General features: G+C 42.3%; 3 protein-coding genes across 3 annotated transcripts; 1 reads left to right on the top strand and 2 right to left on the bottom strand.

Moving 5' to 3' along the window:
* Positions 1-347: 347 nt before the first annotated feature.
* TRAPPC4 (trafficking protein particle complex 4) lies at positions 348-3397 on the bottom strand. Its single transcript, XM_006833898.1, has 5 exons — positions 3175-3397; positions 2862-3036; positions 1768-1871; positions 873-999; positions 348-426 (listed from the first exon to the last, which is right to left on the bottom strand). The coding sequence occupies exons 1-5, from the start codon at positions 3347-3349 to the stop codon at positions 348-350; spliced, it is 660 nt and encodes a 219-aa protein (XP_006833961.1). The 5' UTR covers positions 3350-3397.
* Positions 3398-3994: 597 nt separating this feature from the next.
* RPS25 (ribosomal protein S25) lies at positions 3995-6146 on the top strand. Its single transcript, XM_006833897.1, has 5 exons — positions 3995-4057; positions 4293-4388; positions 5048-5231; positions 5917-6015; positions 6105-6146. Exons 1-4 carry the CDS (start codon positions 4055-4057, stop codon positions 6009-6011), a joined length of 378 nt encoding a protein of 125 aa, XP_006833960.1. The 5' UTR covers positions 3995-4054; the 3' UTR covers positions 6012-6015; positions 6105-6146.
* A 124-nt stretch (positions 6147-6270) lies between these two features.
* Positions 6271-25275, bottom strand: CCDC84 (coiled-coil domain containing 84). Its single transcript, XM_006833896.1, has 11 exons — positions 25144-25275; positions 24864-25027; positions 23933-24031; positions 9897-9963; positions 9758-9820; positions 9389-9453; positions 9117-9222; positions 7736-7766; positions 6624-6713; positions 6412-6544; positions 6271-6328 (listed from the first exon to the last, which is right to left on the bottom strand). The coding sequence occupies exons 1-11, from the start codon at positions 25261-25263 to the stop codon at positions 6271-6273; spliced, it is 996 nt and encodes a 331-aa protein (XP_006833959.1). The 5' UTR covers positions 25264-25275.
* Between the last annotated feature and the right edge of the window lie 599 nt (positions 25276-25874).

The following is a 25874-nucleotide window of genomic DNA, read 5'->3' as shown; positions in this document are numbered from 1 at the left end:
TTCTATCAGAACATATCTTATTTTCCCAGAATTTCCTTAGAAGATCTGTCTTTCCTCCAGTGCCTTTCCCCCAAATCACCAATTAGGATAGCGAACACTGATGTCAAAAGAATGTTTATTACAGCATTCAGGGGCCTACCTCCTCCATAAATAAATCTGTACAGAGTTGGGAAGTAGAACCATAATATACACATGACAGAAGAAAGCATGGGATTAAGGCTCAGGAATAAGTTCATGTTATCACTCAGCAGCCACACATTTTCATGTGCACGAACAAGACTGTCGGGAGCTCCAGTGAAGTGAGAATAATAGACTATCAGAACTTTGGGATCTGATGTAAGCTCAGTCTATGACCCAGGTCCAAAAGTTCCAGCCTTTTCTGCAACCTCCAGGGCTAGCTTCAGATTCTGGTCAAACAGCTCACACCTAAACCAGGATGTAAAAATAAGAAAATAGTCTGAGGTCTGAAGCTCTTTCCACATTTTGGGTGCAGAAGCAAGGCCAATGAAAACTCTGCCTGAAAATGGACATGAACCCCATGGAAAAACACTGGTCATCTATGTATATTAAGGGGAATACAGTGGCTCCAAAGGACAAGTAGCACTGAATTGAACCACAAGGTCAGTGGATTGAGCCCACTAGCTGTTCCATGGGAGAAAGATGAGGTTTCTGCTCCCACAAAGATTTATAACCTCGGAAACCCTATACAGGGTTGCTGTGAGTTGGAACCACCTTAATGACGCCTAACAACATATATAAAGATCACTTTACCTTTTACTTAATCAATACTTCTAAAACGACATGGGGAAGGGCACCCAGAGGTTGGCGGAGGGTCAAGGATGCACTGGTCAGGATCAGGGGAGTGGAACTACCTGATGGGCATTTCCAGGGAGTAGAATGGATTCTTGAGGGCATAGTCTGAGTATATCTCATAAATCTTTCGAAGAAGAGAATCGATTCCAGCTTGTCTAGGATCCGCCAGCACCACAAACTTGATCCCTGGAGAGGCACAGGATGGTTACAAAAGGTAGAGAATGCAGCAAATAATGACATACTGTACTTACTTGGAGAGCACTTTCAGAAGCCCATTTCATTTTCCATACAGAAATACTACTGGATCTCTACAGCTGAGACCACAGACCTGAAGTGACTTCTCAGCCAGCTGACTGAGAACGGACTTTTAGTTCTAGCTCTGTCACTTTGCAGACACTCTTAGGTGACACAAATGGCTTGTGCACATCTACTAAGCTAAAGGTCAACAGAACATACTCAGTGACTCAGTGACACTAACAAAGGGCCTGCTGTTCTGTTTCCGTAAAGATTATACAGACTAACAGAATTGCTGATGCCAGCAAGTTGGGTTATTTTTTTAGGGGCTCTCAGCAGAAACAGTGACAGACAGGGGATAAACTCAGGCAGTTTTCAATTATCTGCATTAAGGGACTAAAGCAAAAACACCCATGATCCAAAGGTCATTTTCCATTTAGCTTTCAGATTTCACTTTGGAGCAGCATACATTCCAAAATGAAAACATGAAGGTGAATTGCATCTGAATAGACAATCACCAGGGCTGCACATGCTGGGGGATGTGGACAAAATGACTTCAGAATAAATACTTGCCTTGGAGTTATAAAACAACTATGTGTCTGTGCAGTCGCCCCAGGAAAAGCTGACACTCCTCCCCGTCTCCTTACCAAATCTGTCTTTGGCCCATCCCTTTCTCCAACCTGCCCACTGCATCCTTGTGGACTATGAGGAGATGCATACCTGTCAGTGTCTGGAAGCAGTGCAGTTTGAATGTGTCTGTCTCCAACATCTCAATGCCTGAGCTGCCCTGTTCAGGAGACAGCTGGGAACCGATGGCAAAGAGCCTGTATGTAAAGGAGGCAATGTTGGGTACTGGGTACACACCCTGCTGTCAGGGAGGAATGCTTTTCAAACTTTCCCACTGTGGCACCCACAGTCTAGAGAAGTAAAGGAAACATCTGGCAGCAGTATCGCATTTCTTGAAAACTCATTTGAATTCTGTATGTTTCGTATTACATACTCTGCTACAAAAACGTTCTCCATTAAAAACTTTGGGCAAAATGAACACCCTGGGAATATGCGCCATGCTTACTTATGCAGCTGGTGTGGTGCTGTGAACTGATGTGTCAGACTGCAAAGTCGTTTGAACTGTAAAGTTGGTGGTTCAAGCTCACCAGCTGCTCCTTGGAAACCCTATACAGGGTCGCTATGGGTAGAAATCGACTCAAAGGCACTTAACAACAACAACAATGCATATTGCAGAGTCCTGGTGTGGCTCTGTGGGTTAATGAGCTGCACTGCAAAGTTGTTTGAACTGCTAAGTTTGTGATTCAAGATCACCAGCAGTTCCCTGGAAACCCTATACAGAGTCGCTATGGGTTGGAACCAACTCGATAGCACTTAACAACAACACGCATACTGCAGTGCAACATCTCATACCAGAATGGAGATCAGAAAAAGATCTTTAAAGATCATTTAGTTCAATTGTCTTACTTTAAGGATGAAGAAACAAAATTCTGAGAAGTGGGCTTAATCAAGAGTCCACAATCTAAAACTTAGATGTACTGGATCAGTTATTTTCCTTTTCACAACACAAGAATACAACAAATTAAGAGAAGTAGAAAACGTGATGCTGTAGGATAAGCACTGGGGAGTTAACCTCAAGGTTCTTGGTTCAAACTCACTATACAGGATCGCTGTGTGTCGGAACCGACTCAAGGGCACAAAATAACAAGAGAAAAGCAAGCCCTGCTGCTCAGGAGATTTTTGCCTGCAGAAACACAAGTGCAGTCAATCCAGGGGACAAATAAAGGCCAGCAGGGCTGGGGACTTACGAGTGGAACATGGAGGCCAGCATGAGCTTTTCATTGGAGGTGAGGCGGGGTCGGCCGAATCGAATGGACACCGGGTAATTAGCAGGGTTGCCAAGGTACTCCAACACCTCCTTCCCATCGCCCGTGTACTTCCCGTTCACGTCCATCCCATTGATAGCCAGCACTGCGTGACCCACTGCATAGATAACAGTTAAGGTTATCGAAGCCCCAAAGAGGATTCCGCGAAGGGAGAAGAACCCGGTCTTTTTCCTCAAGCCGCAAAAGCACAGCAGCCCTGGGTTCCGCCCCCTCGAGCCCGAGTGTAGTAGCTCACCCCGGATGCCATCGCGCTGGCCGAAGGCAACCAGTACGCGCTCGTCGTGTAATTTGAGCAGTAGATCAAGCGGGTAACTGAACGTTTTCTCAGCCTCTGCCCGTGGTGCGTAACTGTCCAGCTGGTATATCAAGCCACCAGCTTTGTTCACCACATATACACTAAAAATCGCCATCGCTGCTGCTGCCACTGCCCCAGAACTCAGGTTCCGCCCCTTCCTGACAGCCCCGCCCCGGAAGTGCAGTCGGCAGGACCCGCCCCCCGACAGCTCCTTTCTTGGTTTCTCCTTCCGGCCCCAGTGCGGGGTGGAGGAGGTGTGGGGTTTTGGTGTCTGAGGCGCTTGCGCACTTTGAGCGGCACTATTTGGTCAATTTCTGAATCTGTTGTATTTTGTTTTTACCTTCCTTGTTGTTAGTGGCAGAAAATGCCAACATGTGACCACTTCAAACCTAGCCATAAAGCCCATCAACATGAGTGGATACCATGGGGCAATTTTTACAGTGAATTACTTGGGAATTTTGGTTGCGAATCGGGCTGCGAACCTTAAGGTCAGCTGTTCGAAACTACCAGCCGCTCCGCGGACGAGGCTTTCTGCTCCCGTAAAGACTTACAGCCTTGAAAATCCTGTACAGGATCGCTATGGGTGGGAACCGACTTGACGACACTGAACAACAACAACAACTTGGGAATTTTAATGCGCTCCTTTCAAGATTCTAGGAAATCCGCGATCAATTCTTAGAACGTCTTCCACGTGGCTCCGCCCATTGCCCCGGAAGCATTCACTGCGTGTGGAGGTTTCTGGGCCTGTTGGTGAGCCGCGCTTCCTTTCTGTCCGACATCTTAGCTAGGCTGCAGTTGTAGCTCCTCTTCGAGCTTCGTGATGGTAAGCTTCAGGGTTGTAAAGACCTTAGGGTTCTGGAAGCCGGGTTAGTGCTCAGGCTCAGTTGAGGGAACAGCGGACGGGAGGGCTTGTGAATTATGGGATTGGCTTTCAAGACAGGCGGCCACATTGCTTCACCCATGTGCTTCGATGGTGGAGTTTGGGTGGGGATGGGGGACGCAGTAGTTGAGGGAGCATAGAGTGGCCTTATGACTTGGCGTTCCCCCTTTCCTTATAGCCTCCCAAGGACGACAAGAAGAAGAAAGACGCCGGAAAGTCGGCCAAGAAAGACAAAGACCCAGTGAATAAATCTGGGGGCAAGGCCAAAAAGAAGGTAGGAGTTGAGCGCTTCTGAGGGAGGGAGACCGGGGATGTCTGCCGCGCTGTATTGTAATCAAGTAACTTGCAGTCCCAGTCCCTCGGAAGCCCTACACAGGGTCGCTGCGAGTTGGACGGCACTTAATAGTATCAAGTAGTTTAAGGTTTTGAAGTTACGTACTTATCTGCTGTAAATCTGTTTCATTTGGAGTATGAACTGGCAACACTATTTAATAGCGTTAAAATTCGGTGGACTAAGCGTTGCCCCAATTTCTGGCATTTGGTTGATTAGCCTCTTGGCGCTCAGTATATCCCCAAACCTCTAAGCTAGCTTTGTTAACAATTAACAGTGGCTAAGATCTCCTTTTCCTTGTAAAGTGCCATCGAGTGGTTCTGATAGTGACACTGTGTATATGGTTCCCAAGGAGCAGCTGGTGGGTTTGAACTGCTGAGCTCCAGACCAGGAGTCCTTATGTTGTTAGTGTCAAGTCTTTTCCAACTCATATACTGACCCTGTATAGGCTTTCCAGGGAGTGGCTGGTTAGTTGAGGGAGATGTAGGCCTGTGTACACAGCCACTCACTGGAGCCCGTTTTTTTTCCAGAAAGGACACAGGTTGCTTGGGAGGGGGAGTGTGTTTGTGCCAGAGAACTGACATTTTTGTTTTTATGAGCAGAAGTGGTCCAAAGGGAAAGTTCGGGACAAGCTTAATAACCTGGTCTTGTTTGACAAAGCCACATATGACAAGCTCTGTAAGGAAGTTCCCAACTATAAACTCATAACACCAGCTGTTGTCTCTGAGAGACTGAAGATTCGCGGTTCCCTAGCCAGGGCAGCACTTCAGGAGCTGCTTAGTAAAGGTGAGAGGGTGTTATACTGTGAAATTTTCTTTTGGGGGAAAAATTTTTTTTGTGTGTGTGTGTGTGTGTGAACTGAGTGAAGCTTTACACTCAACAAATTATATTTACCATGCAATAACAGTTAACCTGCTGGAGCCCTCTCCACCCACATTCCCATCTTTGTTCTTCAGGCATATGATGCCCTTTTATAGTTGAATGACCATTCTATGGTGAGCCATACTACTTGCTAGTGTTGTTGTGCCCCCATGCTACTCTCATTAAACCCATCTATTGCTTGACTGACAGTTTGAACTAGCATGTCTTTGTAAAATTATCCTAGCTACCTTGTTGGGAATTTTCAGAGTAGTGAAATCATTGGTTGTTGGTGATAACGATCTCAATCTTACGTTTTCAAGTGCATAAAATATATAGAATTATAGAGGCCACCTGATTTAAATATACTTATCAAAATAACAAACCATTGTAAACAGATACTTAAAATTGATTGGTGGGTCTAATTCTCTTCATTAGCAATAAGTATAACTATTTAAGCTTAATCTATAGTGGCTAATATATGGAAGTAATGATTTTTATGTTATTATAAGAGTAGAAGTTGAACATTTGAACTATACAACTTAAGTCGATTTTGGCAGGAATAAATATCTAATCTTGATACTATGTGAAGACTTTATATTTTCTTTCCTAGGACTTATCAAGCTGGTTTCAAAACACAGAGCTCAAGTAATTTACACCAGAAACACAAAGGGAGGGGATGCCCCAGCTGCTGGTGAAGATGCATGAACAGGTGAGAAGGAATCCCAGGAGGAGTACATGGTATATGAAGCATGTTTACAAAGCACTCTGGTCCTGATTCTTCTTTCCTTTTTTTTACAGGTCCAACCAACTGTACATTTTGAAAAATAAACCTTTATTAAACCAAAAGAATGGGTATGTCTGATTACTAACAAAGACAATTGAAAGGATTTGGTGGGAGGAATGATAGTACTGAGGTAGTAGGGCTGTGTTGACTTGGCTTTAAGTCTAGAATATGGAGAATCTATTAGGTTTTTTCTTTGCGTGACTGCTGTTTGTTCCTTGCTTCTGTTTTGAATTGATGCCTGAAAGGAAATAAGAGAGAATGAAGGGAGGGATTTTCAAAGGAGCAGTCATTTGGGGTTCTGGGGCTGGTTCTATTCTATACCTTGACTGCCAGCGGCGTCCATTGTTCCAGACTCGGCCAAATGAGGGCAGCCAGCATGCATTTGTGCTGGAGCTGTGATCAAAGTTGGCCCCGACTCGTTCTGGGGGAAGCTTCTTCAATTTCTCTTTTTCTTCTACAGTAATAAGGAAACAATCTTATTTGAATGGGAAAATTTAAAGAATTCATTGCCTTTCTAAAATTTGTTTACTTACTTTGTTTAAGAAACTCTTCATAGGAGGGCCCTATTTGTTGGCTCTCAGAATCGTGTTCTTCATCTTGGACCATCCAGGGAGGTGTAGCACCTGGGAAGGGAAAAAGGGAAGACCCAATGAGCAGAAATTAGGTAGTCTTTTTTTTTTTTTTTTAAACTTCTAGGTTATTGTAATATATGACCCTTATCCTAATTGAGAAGTGGTAAGGCAAAACCCAGGAATAAACATGAAGTTGAGGTACCCTAGGCTAATTTAAAGCAATGTAGCTGACATATTCTAATGTGTTAAAATAGTGACACAAAATGCACATACTTAAAATGTAAACACCTATGAAGCTCTTACTACGGTGAAGATAATTATGCTTGTGCTCCACTGAAATCCTTTGTTGTCACTCCACAAATTCTAGACAACCAGTGATCATCTCTATAATTTGCATTTTATATAAATTTGCCATCCGTACCTCTGTTTTGGTCTGGCTTTTAGTGTAATTGAGACTTAATCTGTGTTGCTTCTATCAATGCTTCACTCGTTTTTCATTGTTAGAGATTATGCCATTGTTCATAAATCAAGATTTGTATACAAGATTGAATAGATGTGCTTTTTATCTTGGATAAATTACAAGGAATGAAATGGCTGGATTCATTTAAGATGGGTGTGTAATAACTGCTATTACAGCTAGTTTCCCTGAGTGGCTGTACCATTTTACATTTTTTTTTACATTCCTATCAGCAGTATATGAGTTCCAGTTTCTCTACATCATTTTTGAACATTTGATACTTTCAAGTTTTCAAATATTTTTAATTGCTCTATTAAGAATGTGGAGTCCTATTGTGGCACTGTGGGTTAATGTGCCAGAGTGCAAAAGCTGTTTGAACTGCAAAGTTGGTAGTTCAAGCTCACCAGCTGCTCCTTGGAAACCCTATACAAGGTTGCTATGGGGCGGAACAGACTCGATGGCATGTAACTAAGTATGTAATGTATTTCAATGATTTTAATTTGTATTTTTTTCTGCATCTGATGGCATCTTTTCATATGTTTATATAAAGTTATAACCTGTATTCTGGATACAGGTTCTAAAAAGTTTAACAGCCACTTTGAGAAATGGGCCTTACCTGAGTGGATATTGCCAACTCCTGGTATGTCCTATAATTGAAAATAGGAAGAAAAAAAGTGAAAGCCAAGAGATGATAGGATATTCAGAGCTAGAGAAAACACTTTCAAGGAGGCTGGTACAATCACTACCACAAATGCCAGTTCTGCCTATCTGGTTGATATTAGAAATACGTAACAAGGACAGTCTTGTCTTCAAGAGGCTCATGTTCTTAATAGTGGAGCTGTCCAAAACAAGAGTCATACTGTCACTTCAGCCTCATAAAGACCCTGTATGATGGGGTTTCCGAAGAGCAGCTGGTGGGTTTGAACTGCCGACACCTTGTCATTCACAGTCCAGTGCTGATACTACAGGGCCACACCAGAGTCCTAGAGTCACTACAAATGTCAAATCAAAATTCTGCACTCAAAGCTACCTAGTGGGGAAAGACAATTACATATGAATTAATAACATTTCCACACTTTACAGGGTGTGGCGCTGTAGGATAAGACTGGACTGCAAAGGTGGTTTGAACCACAAGGCTGGCAGTTCAAGTGCATTAGCTGCTCTTTGGAAACCTTATACAGGGTCACTATGAATCAGAACGGGCTCAATGGCATTTAACCACATGCTTGTTCATAGGGCTTATGGTGTGACATAAAGTCAGTGGTTCAAACCCACTAGCTGCTCCTTGGAAACCCTACAGAGGGTCATTATGAATGGGAACTGACTTGATTACCCTTAACAGCTTCCATTTATAAGGAGGCATTCAGAGTGCAGTGATGTTTAATTGTTTTAATAGCTATTTACAATGGTGAGATGACCTATTCAGATAAGCCTTCCATGAGAAAGGGACAGTTGAACTGACAGCTAAGGCAGTTGAGAGTTAAAGTGATGAGGAAAGGAAAGCATATTCAAGGCAACAGCAACTACATATGCAGTCAGGGAGAAGCACAGTCACTGGCTGGCGTACAGATAGGAGATGGCAGGTGATGTGACCGTTGGGGTAAGAGATCATCCCGAAACTGTACAGAGGCAGACTTCATGTATTACAAGGAAAACTGATGCATACTCATTGACAGGTTGTTGTAGAAGATGAAAAATGAGGGAAAAGGATCTCCATCTACAGTGACTAGAAATACAGGAGTCGTGAAGGTTAGTTTCAGATGTCTCTAGTATGTCTTAAGTATCAGTGTTGTGTATACAGCTAGAACAGCTGCAGAGAACAAGATCTGTATGTAAGAGTGAGAGAAGAGATCTGAGAACCCAGAAAGGAACATAACAGGAAAGGAAAATGCCTGCAGAGGAGACAGAAGTAGCTCAGGAAGTATGTAGAAAACAAGGAAAAGGGGTACTCTGGGAAGAGGGGTTATTGGCCTTTGCCTGCTTATTATCCATTGTACCTGATGGTCAATGAATGTCAGGGGTTGTCCTGGCTTCATCCAGTCAAGCTCTGAAGTTGGTGGCATGTCCAGGTCTGAGGGCTGCTGTGAGTTTGAAGATATTTGTCTGAAAAAGGAGAGGAAGCCAGGCTGGCAAGATGAGGTCCTTGGACCAGAGTAAAAGAAGCTCACCAGTTTTGTGAGGAGAGCAGATAAAAGACTTGTCTAGAGTTTAGAGAAAGCTCTTTACATTGAAACATCAAACTCCCAAGGAGATTGCCAAACCATCTTACCTGTTTCTCTCTTCCCAGCTTGTAGGTTTTGAACAGCCCTCTTCTGGGTCTGGCACTGCCTGAGGCTGATTTGGTTTCAGGAAAAATAAATGTGTCTAGGATGCTTAAGTGCCTACTTAGACCAAGCCCCACCCTCTAGACCTCAGTATCATAAGAAATAGTGCTGCCCACGTTGCAAATTCTTCCCTCCCTTTCTCCCAGCCTTGCCCCATGTCTTTTCCACTGAGGCCTGCCCCTAATGGGCAGGGAAGGTATTTTTGGGATTCCAAGCAGATAAAGAATTGAGTCCATGAATTCTCTTAGAAGAGCTGGGTGAGCCAGGGACCGGTGGATTTGGATACTGCTCTGGATCCTCCAAGGGAAACCAACCTCTAACACAGACCGAACCATTTCCTGCCGGCTGTTCTCCACCTCCCGGATCTGAGCTGCCATCTGCAGAAAAGATGATGTTTAGATGGAATATAGGATCATGGGGACTGGGTCTGCCAAGGCCTTGTCTTTAACTTGCCTCTTTGATCACTTCATCCTCTTTTTCTTCATAGGAATCTAAAGCTCGCACCATGGATTTCTTGAACCTTAAAAAAAAAAGGAGCAAGTTATCTCAGAGTCTCAGCCCCTGCTTAGTGGTTATTCAAACTCCCTGTCAGTTGTGAAAATGAAAGGTCTCCTTGTTAGTGCCCTTGAGTGAGTTCTGACTCAGAGACCCTGTATAGGGTTTCTAAGGAGCCGCTGGTGGGTTTGAAGCAGCAACCTTATAGTCCAGTGCTTATCCTACAGCGTCACACCAGAACTCCTTTGTGGCCAATAAATTTTTTTTTTTTTTAATTTTGAGAAAGTTCAAACTTAGGAACAATAGTACAATGAACACCCATCTCCCTCTCACCCAGGTTCACTGTTAAAGGCCTGCTAAACTGGCTGCACACCTCTCTTGTACAGCTAGATCACATAGACGCACATATAGTCCTGTTTGCCTAATCAAAGACAGGCTATAACCCTAAACATTTCAACATGCATCTGTGAAGAACAGTAACATGCTAACAACCACAAAACCATTACCATACTTCAGGTCAATTCAATGACATCAAATGTCCCCAATTGTCTCAAACCTGTTTTACACCACCTCTGACCCTCACCCACCACCTCCAATCCCAAGGTTCAGTGAAAGTTCTAACATGGGATTTGGCTGTTTTGTCTCTTTCCCCAGTGTAGACTGTGGTGTAAATTAATGTCTTTTCTAGTTTTAGAATTTAACTTACATCAAATGACTTTCCTAATGGGTCTGGGTAAGAGAAAGTGGGAGAAGATACTGATGATGTGTTTCAGTTGTGAATAACTTAAGAGTTCATTGTAATTGGGAAAACCTAGAGCTCGAATATGGGTATTGAAATAAGCCATCTCAGAAGTAGGAAGGGATTGCACTACCATCAAAGGCTGCAACAGGAGTACAGTGCATCCTTTGGACCCTGAGATTCCTGTACACTGAATCTCCTCAACCCAGGGACAGAAAGCTAGGATACCCTAGGAGTAAGTAGCACAGGAGTCAGGAGCCTTAAGAGCCTGAGCATCAGACAGTGGTGACCTTCTTAGCCCCTGGAGCAAATAAAGCTAACTGCCTTTAGTTAGGAAGCTCACTTGTTGAGTGGGATGTTTCCATGCACTCAATTGGGGAGCCAGAGCCAAGTGCCTTCAGGCTAAGGCTTTCATGAAGTGTGTCCTATGGGCATTGATTGTTGTTATGTGCCATCGAGTCGTTTCCAACCCATAGCGACCCTGTATAGGGTTTCCGAGGGTGTAAATCTTTAAGGGAGTAGAAAGCCTCATCTTTCTCTCGCGGAGCAGCTGGTAGTTTCGAACCGCTGACCTTAAGGTTCGCAGCCCGATTCGTAACAGTTGCCCTAAAAGAGCTATGTAACATTGCCAGAGCAGGGTAGAGGGCCAAGAACATGGCTGAGAGGCTATCCTGACCCTGAATAGTAACCTGCTAAGTTCCCTAATAAACTCCTTAACTGTGACTAGAGTGTCCACATGCTGTGTGCCACTGCAATGAGTTATTGAACCAAGCTGAGTAGAGAGGGCTGTGGCAGGGATGGTTTGGTGGTCACTTTTATAACAGACCTACTGCTTCCCTCTGTCTTTTACTTTGAATCCTCTAGGCTACATCTTGCCCATCATTACAATTCTGAGTTAACTGGTTTCCTTATGAGATTTGAGGGTTTTGGCAGGAATATCACATTGATGACTCCACATAGATGTTAAAGCCCGTTAACCTTCAAACATCTTCATTTTAAAGTAACATTTTTTCGCTCTGAAAATAATAATCTGTGTTTTAAGACTTTGAGACTGTATGACTTACTTGTTTGTTTCCTTGCAACCTTTCCCCCAATGGTTTTAGCATCTACTGATAATCCTTGCCTAAATTAGTTACGCTGGAATACCCACAGTGGTGATTTTTACATTCTAGCAGTTTTCAATGAAGATGGCATTTCCTTTGTCTTTCTCTTTTTAAAAACATCATTATGGAATTATGAATTTTTATTTTTAATTCAATACATTATGATTAGAGAGACGACACAAACCAGTTTACTTAGAACAGATTCGACTCCATTATGATCGTTGTTGTTAGGTTGCCATCGAGTCGGTGCTGACTCAGTGACTATGCACAGCAGAACGAATCACTGCCCGATCCTGGGTCAACCTCACTATTGTTGCCACACTTGCGCCCAATGATGCTGCCACTTTGCCAATCCATCTCACTGGGGGGTCTTCTTTTTCTCTGACAATCATCATTAGCCCCACATACATCTGAAAACTGTCATCCAGGTTTAGATTCAAAACAAAACATACAGAATCCCAGAAAAATGGCAGAGTCGGTACACAAGGCCCCTAAAGATAACAGAGACTAAAAAAAATAGACAATCCTAGTACCCTGAGCTTCAGAGGAAAGGTTAGAAAAGTAGAGTGAATATCTACTGGGAGGAGCAGATGAGGAGGGACAGCTAATGGAGACTGATAGGTGGTGGATGGATTGCAGACCAGACATGATGTGGCGAGACTACCTTGAACTTTTGCAAGTAGCTTTGGTGAGAGACTGACTACAGCCTGATGGCGGAGTAACATGGGTGAAGGAAAAGGTGTGCTCCTCACTCCCCAGGAGACTACCACCAATGCAAACTCTGCTCTCCAGGAGTTCTGAGCCTCCTGGTTGTGAGCAATGAGAGTTAAATGCTGGCTGCACTGCTTTGGTGTCTGGATTCAGGCAAACTGCTCCAGACCTACAAAACCCACACAGCCTCCAGGCCAGAATTAGACATGCAGGAACTCTCATAATCAGTTACCCTGCCCCCAGCTACCTTCTGGTACTGACACACACTGAAACTAGCAACCTGAAGGGCCTCTATGAACTACTTCTGAATTGGGTACCCTGAACATAGACAACAGCTAAAACTATGTTGTTCATGGGGTGTTATGGGTTGGAACCAGCTTAATGGCACCTAACAACAGGCTTATAGGAACTATATCCAGGGCTGGGAACTTACTTCTTACATTCCTCCTCCACCCACCTCATGAGCTCCTTGACTGGCAGGAGCCCCAGGGAGTTTTCTCATCTCTGGGTCCAACATCTGCATTGTTTTTTTTGTCTATTTTTCCTTTTGTTGTTTTTGTTTATTCTTTCTTTTCCTTCTCCTTTCCATCCCTTGATTTTTATCCTTTCTATCTCCTGGTGTGGTGCTGTGGGTTAACGTGCCAGACTGTAAAGCCGTTTGAATTGCAAGGTCAGCAGTTCAAGCTCACCAGCTACTCTCTGGAAACCCTATATGCTATGGGTCAGAATCGACTCAACGGCATCATCTCTGCTTTCGTTTTCTCATGTCCACCCTCTTCTTTGTCAATGCTTGGTTCTTCTTTATGACTCTAGGATCTTTCTCTTTTCATGTTACTCTGTTTTTCCACACACACCCCGCCCCTTCCTTTTATTGTCTCTTATTTTTCTCTTTTACAGTGCTATTTTCCGTTCCTCTTTGCTCTTTTTGGTTATTACATTCTTGTTGTTGTTGTTGCCGCCCAATTTTGTTTCTTTTTTTCCCTTTATTTTACTCTGTTTTCACTGCTGATTGCTTGTTCTGTTTTGTTTTCCTATGTGTGCTTTCCCTTCTTGCCCCACCCAATGGGAAACAGCAACTGTGCCCATACAACTCAATCACAGGTTGAGAGCCAATACCAGCTCCTACACCACCTGATCAGTGACAGACACCAGCCCAAATCAGCCAAACCCACCCTAAATTGAGCTGCACAAATGGTGAACAGAAAATGGTGTACACAACTTTCATTCTCTAATCACACCTACCAGAAGACAGAACACACCAACAAGGACCTCCAGCAAGATGGTGGACTAGGCAGGTACACTACATGGACCCTCTACAACAAAGATACGAGAGCCCAAATGAAACAGACATAGATGAAAATCCTAGAACCCTGAACATGAGAGGAAAGGATAGTAAGTGGATTGAGTGCTTCCTGGGAGAAAAAGATAAGCATGAACAGAGAACAAGGAAGACTGGTGAATGGCTGGCCAGATACGGCATGACCATCTTGTGAGCAACTTTGGCAACAGAAGGTGGCCTGGCAAAGCAGATTCATATGGAAAAGGAGACAGTGAGAACCTAAGCCATGATGGAAAAAGAGACAGTGAGAGCCTAAGACATGATGGAAAAGGAGACAGAGCCTAAGGACACATCAACAAACGATGATGAATTAAATACAAACATGACAACCCCACAATGCTGTGGAGACAACAGATCATTTTAGTTCACACAAAGAAACAAAAGAAAATGACGTGAATAAATGACCAAAATGAAGAACCAGAAAACATTTCTGAGGAAGAAAAGGAAACAGGATGAAGTGAAAAGGAAGTCAAAAGAATATTTAGGTACCTTCAATGGATGGACAGACTGAGGGAAGCAAGGAGAACACAGAAAAAAATTAGAAGAATTTAGGAAAACACTAAACAGGCAAAATAAACGCAAATTTTGAAACAATACAAAACCTGCAAGTAGAAATTCAGGTTAATACTAAAATCTCAGAAATAGATTGAAGGAAAAAGAAGTAGGTCTTAATCAGTGCAAACTCAAATTCGTAATCTTGAAGATAAATTTATCAATACTAGTAAGCTAGAAGGAGTTCTGGTAGCGTAGTGGTTACAAATTGGGCTGTGTACCGCAAGGTCAGTAGTTCGAAACTACCAGCTGTTCCGTGTGAGAAAGATGAGGCTTTCTGCTCTTGTAAAGATTTACAGCCTTGGAAACCCTATGCAGGGTCGCTATGGGTCGGAATCGACTCAACGGCACTTAACAACAAGAAGTAAGCTAGAAGAAAAAACAGAAAAAATGAAAAAAATTGGAAAAAAGCCTGAGATTTTATGTGGGACATCACTAAGAGAACTTATGATTGGAATCACTTGGAATTCCAGAAGAGGAAGAAACAATCAAAAGCAGAGAAAAATTTCAGAGTTGCTAGAACCCTAAGACCATCAAGACAGAAGAGCATGAGAAGAACGTGGGACCCTAACTAGAAATGGAGAAAGAGATGATGTTGTAGAGAGATAGAGCAGCTGATGACTTTAGACTCATGGTAAGAGAAAGGCTATCTGCTGGTGGCCAGGAGGCTGGCTTCCAGAATGTGTCCTTTGGTTGTTTGTTGTTGTTGTTAAGTGCCATGGAGTTGGTTCTGACTCATAGCGACCCCGCACAGGGTTTCCGAGGCTGTAAATCTTTACGGGAGCAGAACGCCTCATCTTTCTCCCGCGGAACCACTGGTAGTTTTGAACTACTGACCTTGCGGTTCACAGCGCAATTCGTAACCACTATGCTACCAGAGAACGACTATATATCCCTGTGAGGTTGTTTTTTTTTTTTTTTGGTACATCAAGAGGAAAAAAAGAAAGGGGGTGGTTCTTGATAAAAGAAACAATCTATGATTGATTGTGGGGAGGAAGATGGAAGACACGCGTTGCCATGGGTGTCGGGGAAGGCAATATACAACCAGACAGAGGTTGGCAGAGGAAAGATGGGGGTGGTGGGAGACACAGGGTGAAATGCAGTGGTTAAAGTAAGTACTATTAACTGTTGGTGCATGAAGGAGATTGCAACCATGTAATGAAGCAAACTATGATTTGTTGAATGTAAAACTGATGATATGCTCTGTAAACCTTCCCTCAATTCACAATAAAAAAGTTTAACAACAACAAAACAAAGTAGGAGACCTCTCATTTCCTTATCTCAAAACCTATTAAACAGCCACAGTAGTCAAAACAGCCTGGTATAACCAAAAACACAATGAACAGAACTGAGAAACCAGAAGTAAATCTATCCACCTGCGGTCAGTTGATCTTCAATTAAATGGAAAAAAGATAGTCTTCAATAAACGGTGCTGGCAAAATTAGAGATCAATTTGCAGAAAAAGGAAACAAGACCCAAACTTACATCACATATAAAAATTAACTCAATATGAATTAAAGACCTAAATGTAAAATTCAGAGCATAAACATCATTAATGAAATAACAGGGGCAAGCTTAGAACTTCTGATCCATGGCATACAATACCAAACATAACTGAAAACACCCAAACAGAAGAGAAAATAGATGACTGGAATCTTCTAAAAATTAGACACTTGGGTGCTTCACAGGATTTCACCAAAAGACTCAAAAGAAAACCCACAGATTGGGAAAAAGTATTTGGCAATGACATATCAGACAAAATTTACAGAATACTCCAATGCCTCAACAAGAAGACAACAAATAACCCAATTAAAAAATGGGCAGAGGACTTGAACAGACACTTTACCAAAGACATTCAGGCGGCCAACAAAGAAATTAGTCATTGTTGTTAATTGCTGTCAACTTGGTTCTGACTCATAGTAACTCTACAGAGGGTTTCTGAGGAGCAGCTGGTGAGTTTGAACTGCCAACATTGCAACTTGAAGTTTAGTGCATTATCCTACAGCACCACACCATGACTCCTGGAGGACATTATGCTGAGTGGAATTAATCAATCACAAAAGGTCAAATACTGTTGTAAAAAGTAGAAAATATTTTCTTGCTAAAAGACAAATTCTGTGATAGTTACTAGGAGTCATAGGGAAAGGAAAATTATTCACTGGGTAGAAGCTAGACACATTAACTTGGGTTATGGGGAAAGCAATATATAACGAAAGGGAGTTGGCACAGCAAAGATGAAGGTAGTGGAAGACACAGGGAGGAGTGCAAGAGTTAAAGTGAATAGAGGCAAATACTGTGATATAATGGTACGTGGAGGGGATTCCAATCATTGTAATGAAATGGTATATGATTTGTTGAGTGTGGGACTGATGATCTGTTCCATAAACATTTAATCAATTCACAATAACGTTTCAATGGGGGAAAAAAAAAAGATTACAACCACTGGAAACTATATGGAACACAGTTCTACTCTGACACACATGGAATCACGAGGGGTTGGAGTCAACTTGATGGCAATATGTTTGGTTTGGTTTTGGGGGGTTTTTTTGCCTCAATTTTTCCTTTGCCCATGTCATGTGTCCTATATGAGAAATTTGACTAATCAAAAATTACTTTCACAATTTAGATACTTAATGGTATGAGAAGACACAGGAGGAGTGCAAGTTAGAGTGCACAGAGGTAAATACTGTTCACTAATGGTACATAAAGGCAATGACTGTAAAGAAATGTAGTGTGTGATTTGTTGACTATAGAACTAATGATCTTGTCTGTTAACCTTCATCAATTAATAGTAAAAACTTTAAAAAGAAAACAACAACAAGAACATCTGTCCTCGTCCACAGCTGACAACGACATTGAACGTGCACATTCTGTTGAATAGTTGAGTGACAGTGGATTAAGCAGCAAATCATTGCAAATCAACCATGGCTCTGCCTATGTGCCTGCAAACAGAACTGCATTCACACTTCCAATCTCTAGCACATCCACCGGGAAACAAGCGGTGAGTGCCTGAGAGCACACCAACACACACATCAATGAATACAAATACAGTGACACTGTAGTGTCTCCGAGAAAGCAGACCATCCGCAGCTTACCCCAAGAAATTAGAGCATCTCAAACAAGTGACCAAATACAGTCAGAAAGTATTAATACTAGAAGTAGTATCAGAAGTACTTGATAAGAATTAAAAATAATATTTAGGTACCGTGAACAGATCGAGAAAATTGCAGATGAAAACACAAAAAACTTTAAAAAAAATTCAGGTAAACACTACAAGAACTGACAAAATAAATGAAAATTTAGAAACTATATAAAAACAGCATTTAGAAAGCCAGAAAATGCTAGGACTTCAGAAGTAGATAATATACTGAAAAACCAAGGATGCAGAATTCAATCAATGGAAGGTCATATTAATGAGTTTGAAGAAAAATCTCTTAATATTGACCTGCTAGAGGATCAATCTGCAAGGTCAGCAGTTCAAACCCATCAGCTGATGCTCAGAAACCCTATATATCATCACTACGAGTAGGAACGGATTTGATGGCACTTTTAATAACAAGACGACTAACAGAAAAATGGGGCTCTGGTAGCGTAGTGGTTACGAGTTGGGCTGCTAACCTCAAGTTCAGCAGTTAGAAACTACCATTCCTCGGGAAAAAGATGAGGCTTTCTGCTCCTGTAAAGATTGATAGCCTCGTAAACCCTATACAGGGTTGCTATGAGTCAGAACTAACTCCATGGCACATAACCAACCAACCAATCACTAAAAAGAACATAAAAATCCCAAGAAAGTCTAATATTTATGGAGGACACTACGAAGAAGAATAACTTACATGTGATTAGTATTTCAGAACAGGAAGACACCAATCAACACACACACACAACACACACACACACAAAGAAAAGAGGTATTGGAAGAAAATTTTCCCTAACATCATGACAGATAAGAATATATCAGTCACGAAATGGAATGAACTCCAAACAGAACAGACCACAGAAAATCACCAAGACATATAATCAAACTTTTCAAAGTGAAAGACAATGAAAAATGAAAAGTTACTTACAAAGGAGAACTACTAAGACTAAGCTCTGATTTCTCAGCAAAAGCCATAAAGACAAGGCAAGAAGACGATGGGATGACAAATATTAAAATCTCAAAGAAAAAAATTGCCAGCAAAGAATTATATACCTAACAAGGTTGCCCATCAAATATGACAGCGATATTAGGGCATTTCCAGATAAATAGAATGTAAAAGAAGTAAAAACTCGACCAACCTTGTAAAAACTAAAGGGAGTTCTTTGGACAGACCAACAAATGCAAATAAAATATGAGACTAACAGACATGACAATATCACTCAGCACTCAGCCCAGGTACAGAAATATTCAAATATTCAAACCTACACACTGAAAATATGGAACCAGAGATACCAATTTACAGCAACAATAACAGTAAAAAAAAAAAAAAACACAGTAAAAAGAGTGAATAATTTAGTTACAGAGTTCCCAAATGAAGAGGAAATCAAATCAATTTCAGGAAAATAATTATAAAAACAAACTCAACTATAACACTAAACCTTACTCTTAGCTGTGGGCCAGTCCTTATCTTAACACTAACCTGAGTCTTAACTATAACCCTAACACTAAATGTTCTGTTAGAAGAACTGCCTCTTGTTTATACATAGGTTCCTTATGAGCACAATTAAATGCTCCAGAATACTCACTCTCCAAAATGTTGTCCATTGCATGTCATGAGTCACACAACTGAAAGCCTTCACATAGTCAATAAAACACAGGTAAACATCTTTCTGGTATTTTCTGCTTTCGGCCAAGACCTATCTGACATCAGCAATAATATCCCTTATTCCATGTCCTCTTATGAATCTGGCTTGAACCTCTGGCAATTCCCTGTCACTGTACTACTGGAGTAAATTTTGAATTATCTTTAGCAAAATTTTACTCACATGTAATTTCTACATTCCGTTGGGTCATCTCTCTTTGGAACAGGCACAAATAAGGATCTCTTCCAATGACTTGGCCAGGTAACTGTCTTTCAAATTTCTTGGCATAGATGAATGAGTGCCATCACTCATCTGTCAGTTTGTCATACTGCGGTGGCTTGCATTTTGTGGCAATGCTGGAAGCTATGCCACCAGTATTTTAATTACCAGCAGGGTACATCCATGATGGAATTAGAGGATAGGATAGTTAAAATTACAGATGTTAAAGAACAATAAGAATGGAGGTTTAAGAAGGCTAAGCAGAGTTCAATGGAATTATACAAGTGACCTAATGTATGCATCTTAGGAATTCCAGAAGATGAGAGAAAGGGACAGAAAGAATATTTGAAGAAACAATGACAAAAATCTCCTCCAATCTAATGAAAGGCATTTATCTACAAATTCAAGAAGCTCAAAGGATAAACCTAGAGACATCAACATTAAGATATATCATAGATTCTCAAATATTAAGACAAAAAGAGAATCTTGAAAGCAGTTAGAGAGGCAAACAGCAACATAAAAAGGATCCCCAGTAAGACTATTTGTTGTTATATGCCGTGGAGTCGGTTCTGACTCATAGTGACCTTGGGCACAGTTTCCGAGGCTGTAAATCTTTACGGGAGCAGACCGCCTCATCTTTAAGTGCCAATTTTTCCTCAAACACATCGGAGTATAAAAGTAATGGAATGATATATTTAAAGCACTGAAAGGAAACTGTAAACAAAGAATATTATATCCAGCAAAACTATCCCTCAAGAACAAGGGTGAATGGGTGGAGGATAGACACATGTTGGGTAACGTTAAGTGCTGTAGAGTCGATTTCAACCCATAGTGATTATGCATAGGGTTTCCAAGGAGCAGCTGGTGAGCTTAAACCGCCAATCTTATGGTTCAAACCAGTTTTGTAGTCCAGCGCATTAACCAATAGTGCCACACCAGGATACTGATGGGTAATAGGAGACTGGTACAGGAAAGATGAAGGTAGTGGAAGACACTGGGAGGAGTGCAAGAATTACAGCCCAAAGAGGTGAATACTGTGAACTGATTGTGCATGGAAGAAACTACAATCACTGTCATGACAGGAAGGACATTATTTGTTGAGTATGGGACTGATGATCTGCTCTGTAAATATTCACTCAATTCACAAAAAATTAAAAAAAAAAAAAGAGGGTGAACCTAAAAGAAATATTATTTGATGATTACCAAGTATGGTTGTTGTTCAATACTGTTGATTCCAACTCATAGCAACCCTGTATAGGGTTTCTGAGGAACGGTTGGTAAGTTAGAAGCACCAACCTTCCAGTTTAAACCTACTTTGTGGTTCAGTGCTTATCCTACAGTGCCACACCAGGACTCCACCAGAGAGGAAAGGCAGTATAAATCACTGGCTAGAGAGTAGACACACTACCTTGTGTGATGGAGAAGGCAATATACAATAAGAGGCAAGTTGGCAGAAGAATGATGAAGGCACAGGAAGACACAGTAAGGAGTGTAAGAGTTACAGTGAATACAGGTAAATACTGTCATATACACAATCCTGCAATAAGAGTGTCTAAAGGTAAATGCATGGGCACACAGGCTGAATAGGTGTAAGAGAGTGGGAGCATACCCACAAATACATAGTTTTGACAGGATATTTGTACATGGGTATTTGCTTTTGCTGGAAACATATCCATGAATGTGGTGCACATAGGGAGCAAAATGATGAAAACTTCATTGACATGACCAAACACCTTTAGGTCTTTTGAGTCTTGTCTTGTCATCTTCTGGACACAAGAAGATGGGGATCCTGGAAGAAGCTGTTATGAGGCACCCTGTCTTCAATTAGAATTGCAGAATATAAAACCACTTAGCTGCAGAATTAGATTTTGTTTCCCAGCAACTCCTGTTGCCATCATTGGCCACTTCTGTTGTAGTGTCACTCTTTTTGGTGAGTGGAACTAGGACCTGGGAGCTGGAACCTTAGGCTTACTCTTTTCATTGTCTGTATAAGGTAACAAACTGTCTAAATCGAAAAGTGCCTCATTTTATCTTTATCAGTAGAGTCAACCAGGCCTTGGCCTTGCCTTGTCTTGAGAAAGTGATCATGACAAGTTACGTGGTACATGGTTCAAAGTCAAAACAATATTTAAAAAAATGGTAAACTAAGAAATCTTGGGGTTATTCCTATCATCTCTATCCTGTTCCCAATGATCCACTATGTTTTTGCTGTTGTCTCATTGGGAGTAGGAACAACTCATAGCAACCCTGTATGGGTTTCTGAGGCTTTATAACTTTGAGGGAGCAGAAAGCCTTATCTTTCTCCTGGCAGAGCTGATGTCAGGCTCAAATGCCAGACCTTGTGGATTGCAGTTCAATATTTAATATAATATATATATATATATATTCTTGTTGTTAAGAGCTTTTGAATTGGTTCTGACTCATAGTGAGACTGTATAGGGGGTTTCTGAAGAGTAGCTGGTCGGTTTGAACTGCCAGTCCAGTGCTTATCCTACAGCACCACACCAGCACTCCACATACACACACACACACACACACACACGTACCACTAACCACTCCTTGGAAAACCCCATACATACAAGGTCACTATGATTTGGAACCAACTCAATGGCACCTAACAACGACAAAGTATGCATTTAGCACTAGTTGTGGTTAAGTGCCGTCAAGTCAATTGTGACTCTAGTGATCCTGTATAAGGTTTCCACGGAGTGGCTAGTGAGTTTGAACCCCCAACCTTGTGGTTCAAACTGACTTGTGGTCCAGTGCTTATCCTATAGCACTACACCAGGACTAAGCACTTAGCTCCTAACCTAATGGTTAGTGGTTCAAACTCACTGTTGCTTTGCTGATGAAAAAACCTGGTGATCTACTTGCATAAATGCTGTTGTTAAATGCCACAGAATTGGTTCCTACTCACAGCGACCCTGTATAGGGTTTCCAAGGAGCAGCTGGGGGGTTTGAACCACACACCATGCAGTTAGAAATCCAGTGCTTATCCTACAGAGCCACACTAGGAGTCCTCCATGAACACTTACAACCTAGGAAATGTGGCAGTTCTACTTTGAAATACAGGATCACTTAGGGCTGGAATTAACTCGAAGGCACACCAAGAACATGTGAATAGATATACACCCTCTAAGTGATCCTAAGGGCTTATATATAGAACCCTGGGTCATGTGTTGGGCTGCTAACCACAAGGTCAGCAGTTTGAACCCACCAGTTGTTCCGATGGAGAAAGAGGAAGCTTTCTGCTCCCATAAAGCTTTGTAGCTTCAGAAAGCCTACACAGGGTCACTATGAGTTGGAATCAACTTGACAACAATAGGTTTAGGTTTATATATATATATATATATATACACATACACCAACATTTTTTTCTCTCTTTTATACAAAATGTAACAATGTGTTTAATCTTTTGCATCTTGCTTTTTCACATAACAAAAAACATCCTGGAAATCATTCCCTATCAGTTCAGAGTTCATCCTCATAATCCTCAACTATCCTGTATTTACAAAACCAAATGGTTCCAGGATATGCAGAGTGCTTTTTGTCCTTAGTTTCCCATTTCCTCCCAGTCTGAACCACAGAGTTGATAATTGTTGTTAAGTACCAGAGTTGGTGCGGACTCATAGCAACCTTGTATAGGGTTTCCAAGGAGCAGCTGGTGGGCTTGAACCACCAACCTTATGGTTAACAGTCCTGAGCTTGAATTGAAGATACAGAAGTGGAATTTGGGCATTAAAAAAAAAACTTCCTTTCATTATTCTCTACATTGAGTAGACAGGAATAATATAAGGGAGCTTTAAAAGTTCATGGAAAAATTCCATTATCTTTTCATTCCATCTTTCCATAAACTTTTTTGAAATCCCCTCATGGATACCATGAGTTTTTCTGTGACTTCTTGGCTCTGAGCGCCCCCTGAATTTGAAGCAGAGTCCCAGCTCAATGTGACAGTGAAGCTGTCATGTGCCCTCTTCCTGTGGCTCTTCCACTGTGCTCATCAGCTTCAGTTTCTTAGGGCCCTTCAGAGTTCAGCTCAAAGAGAGGCCAGACTATTAAAAGTGAGCTCTGGATACTGGAGTCCTGCCCACTATAAAGAGGGCCTCAGGATTATTCTCTAAGGAGCTCTGGTAGCACAGCGGTTACAAGTCAGGCTGCTAACCTCAAGGTCAGCAGTTTGAACCTACCAGCCATTCTGTGGAAGAAAGACGAAGCTTTCTTCTCCCATAAAGACTTACAGCCTCAGAAACCCTACGCAGGGTCGTTACAAGTTGGAACCAACTCTGTGGCACACCACCACCAGTATTATTCTCTGAACCACATATTTAAGTAATTGATTACAGCCACATGTTTATCTTTTTATAAACTGTTCTCTAGTTGCCAAATGCATTGTAAACCCAATTCCCTTTCAAGGACTCTGTCATACTTCTGTGTTCAAATAATACCTAAAATAATAAGTGCTATTAAGACATACAGCAGGCTTTTCAATTAACAGAACACAAAGATCTGGAGAATTCACCCCTACTGCAAACTCTCTGAATCAGTAATTTACCTTGCATAATCCTGGGGCGAGATCAGAAACTTGTCTTTCATCCGGACCTCAGCCTTGTTCTCCCACCAGAATCTGTTGGTTGCTTTCTTGTGCTCTGGGCTGAAAATAGAGAGATGAGTAATCTCAGTTGTGGAATATGACTTAGAAACCTAAATATTAGTTAAGTAATACACTCTGATATTTGGGTTTCTACCAGACCCTTCAAGATCTCGAGTTTCCCTTATTCCAATAATAATGTGAGAATCTAAGGGCGTGATAATCGATGACATTGAGCCAGCTGTTGCCAGCTGGCTTTCCCATTTGTTAGGTCCCCTTAAGTTGATTCCATAACAACCCTATGTATAAGAGAAGGGAACATGCAGGGAGGGCCCTACACCATTCTCACAATAGCTGCTTTTTTTGAGCCCACTGTTGCAGCTACTTCAGCAATTCATCTCACCGGGGCTCTTCATCTTTATCACGGACCCTCTACTTTACCAAGTACCACGCCCTTCTCCAGGGATTGGTCCCTTCTGATAACAAATCCAAAGCACATAAAACAAGTTTCACCATCCTTGCTTCTAAGGAGCATTCTGGCAACACTTCTTCAAACACTTATTTGTTCTTCTGGTAGTCAATGGGAATTTCAGTATTCTTCACCAACACTATGATTTAACGGCATCATCAATTCATCTCTAGTCTTTCTTACACACTGTCCAGCTTTCAGAGGCAGATGAGACGCCTGGAAATACTATAGCTTGGGGTCAGGAACACCTTAGTCCTCCAAGTAGCATCTTTACTTTCTAACACTTTACAGTGGTGGTGTTTTTTTTACAGCACTCAATCCATCCACCCTGATCAAATTACAAAAGCATCCTTCCTGGCACCTACACTAAACACTCTCGCATATTTTAGTGAAGGGCTTGGCTGATAGACCTGGCCTGCATCTCACCTGGCCAGATGTTCCAGCAGCCCCCCGTGCAGCACGGTCAGGTTGCCATGGCTAAGGTGTTTCCGCACCTCACTGCCACAGCACAGGCACCAGCAGCGTCGATCGTGTTCGGACACGTATCGCTCCACCTGCGCGGCTCTGACTGCCTTGCGGGCGGCTTCAACCTAAGGCGGAGAGAGTGGGAAGGGGAGGTGCTAAGTAGAACCCCCTCGGGTCCTAACAGTATAGCCCCGCACCCCGTCCGCTAGCGTCCCAGCTTCCTCCAGCCTTCCGTCAGCACCTGGGGCAGGAGCCGCTCCAAAGCCGCCTTAAGCTGCCGCTGGTGCTTGCGACTGTAGACATGTCCACGACCACAGAAGAAGGTTTGGCGACACAGAGGACAGTGATGCGCCGACGCCATGGGCCCAAGACTCTGTATTTCGGAGAGTTACCACAGATCGCTCAACATCCGGTGACTCCTGACCCTCAGGGGCGGGGCGAACCAAACGATGCCCCCAGCGGCGGGTTGGCGCCACTGCAAGTCCAGCTGCGGCTGCGCGGATCTTCCTCCCGCCTCCCTCTCTGGGTTCAAATTTGGCAGTCTTGAATCACTAATGTGCAGATTCGCAGAAATGCGCAAACAATTTAGGGGAAGACGTAAATTGTTAAATAATGTAACAAATCATAACTACTATTTATAGGCTGGTGGGTGCAGTACTAATCATACCCGGTGTAGTACTAATCATAAGGTCAACAGTTTGAATCCACCAACTGCTTGCAGGAGAGACTTTAAAGCTGCCATAAAGATTCACTGCCTTGGAAATCTACGTAGGATCACGATAAGTCGGAAATGACTCCCTGGCAGTAGGTTTTTTGGGTTTTACTGTGTGTGAAGAAGCCCTGGTGGTGCAGTGGTTAAGTACTCCTTGCTAACCAAAAGGTCAGTGGTTCAAACCCATCAGCCACTCCATGAAATAAAGATGTGGCCGTCTTCTACTTCCTCTAAGATTGTTATTAAATAAGTGCCGTAGA

The sequence above is a fragment of the Chrysochloris asiatica genome, unplaced genomic scaffold (genome assembly GCF_000296735.1).
Source record: "Chrysochloris asiatica unplaced genomic scaffold, ChrAsi1.0 scaffold00008, whole genome shotgun sequence".
In the NCBI taxonomy this organism is placed as follows: Eukaryota; Metazoa; Chordata; class Mammalia; order Afrosoricida; family Chrysochloridae; genus Chrysochloris; species Chrysochloris asiatica.
This window is presented reverse-complemented; position numbering and strand designations above follow the sequence as displayed.

Excerpts from the sequence above, each read along its gene's own strand:
- RPS25 (XM_006833897.1), top strand. Across the intron at positions 4,389-5,047 it reads GGGGCAAGGCCAAAAAGAAG|AAGTGGTCCAAAGGGAAAGT; the intron begins GTAGGAGTTGAG and ends TTTTATGAGCAG. Across the intron at positions 5,232-5,916 it reads TCAGGAGCTGCTTAGTAAAG|GACTTATCAAGCTGGTTTCA; the intron begins GTGAGAGGGTGT and ends TTTCTTTCCTAG.
- CCDC84 (XM_006833896.1), bottom strand. The coding sequence starts at position 25,263 with ATGGCGTCGGCGCATCACTGTCCTCTGTGTCGCCAAACCTTCTTCTGT. Across the intron at positions 9,964-23,932 it reads TCGCCCCAGGATTATGCAAG|GTTCAAGAAATCCATGGTGC; the intron begins GTAAATTACTGA and ends TTTTTTTTTAAG. Across the intron at positions 9,821-9,896 it reads AGGATGAAGTGATCAAAGAG|ATGGCAGCTCAGATCCGGGA; the intron begins GCAAGTTAAAGA and ends TCTTTTCTGCAG.
- TRAPPC4 (XM_006833898.1), bottom strand. The coding sequence starts at position 3,349 with ATGGCGATTTTTAGTGTATATGTGGTGAACAAAGCTGGTGGCTTGATA. Across the intron at positions 3,037-3,174 it reads CCAGCGCGATGGCATCCGGG|TGGGTCACGCAGTGCTGGCT; the intron begins GTGAGCTACTAC and ends TTATCTATGCAG. Across the intron at positions 427-872 it reads TCCCTGGAAATGCCCATCAG|GTGTGAGCTGTTTGACCAGA; the intron begins GTAGTTCCACTC and ends ATCCTGGTTTAG.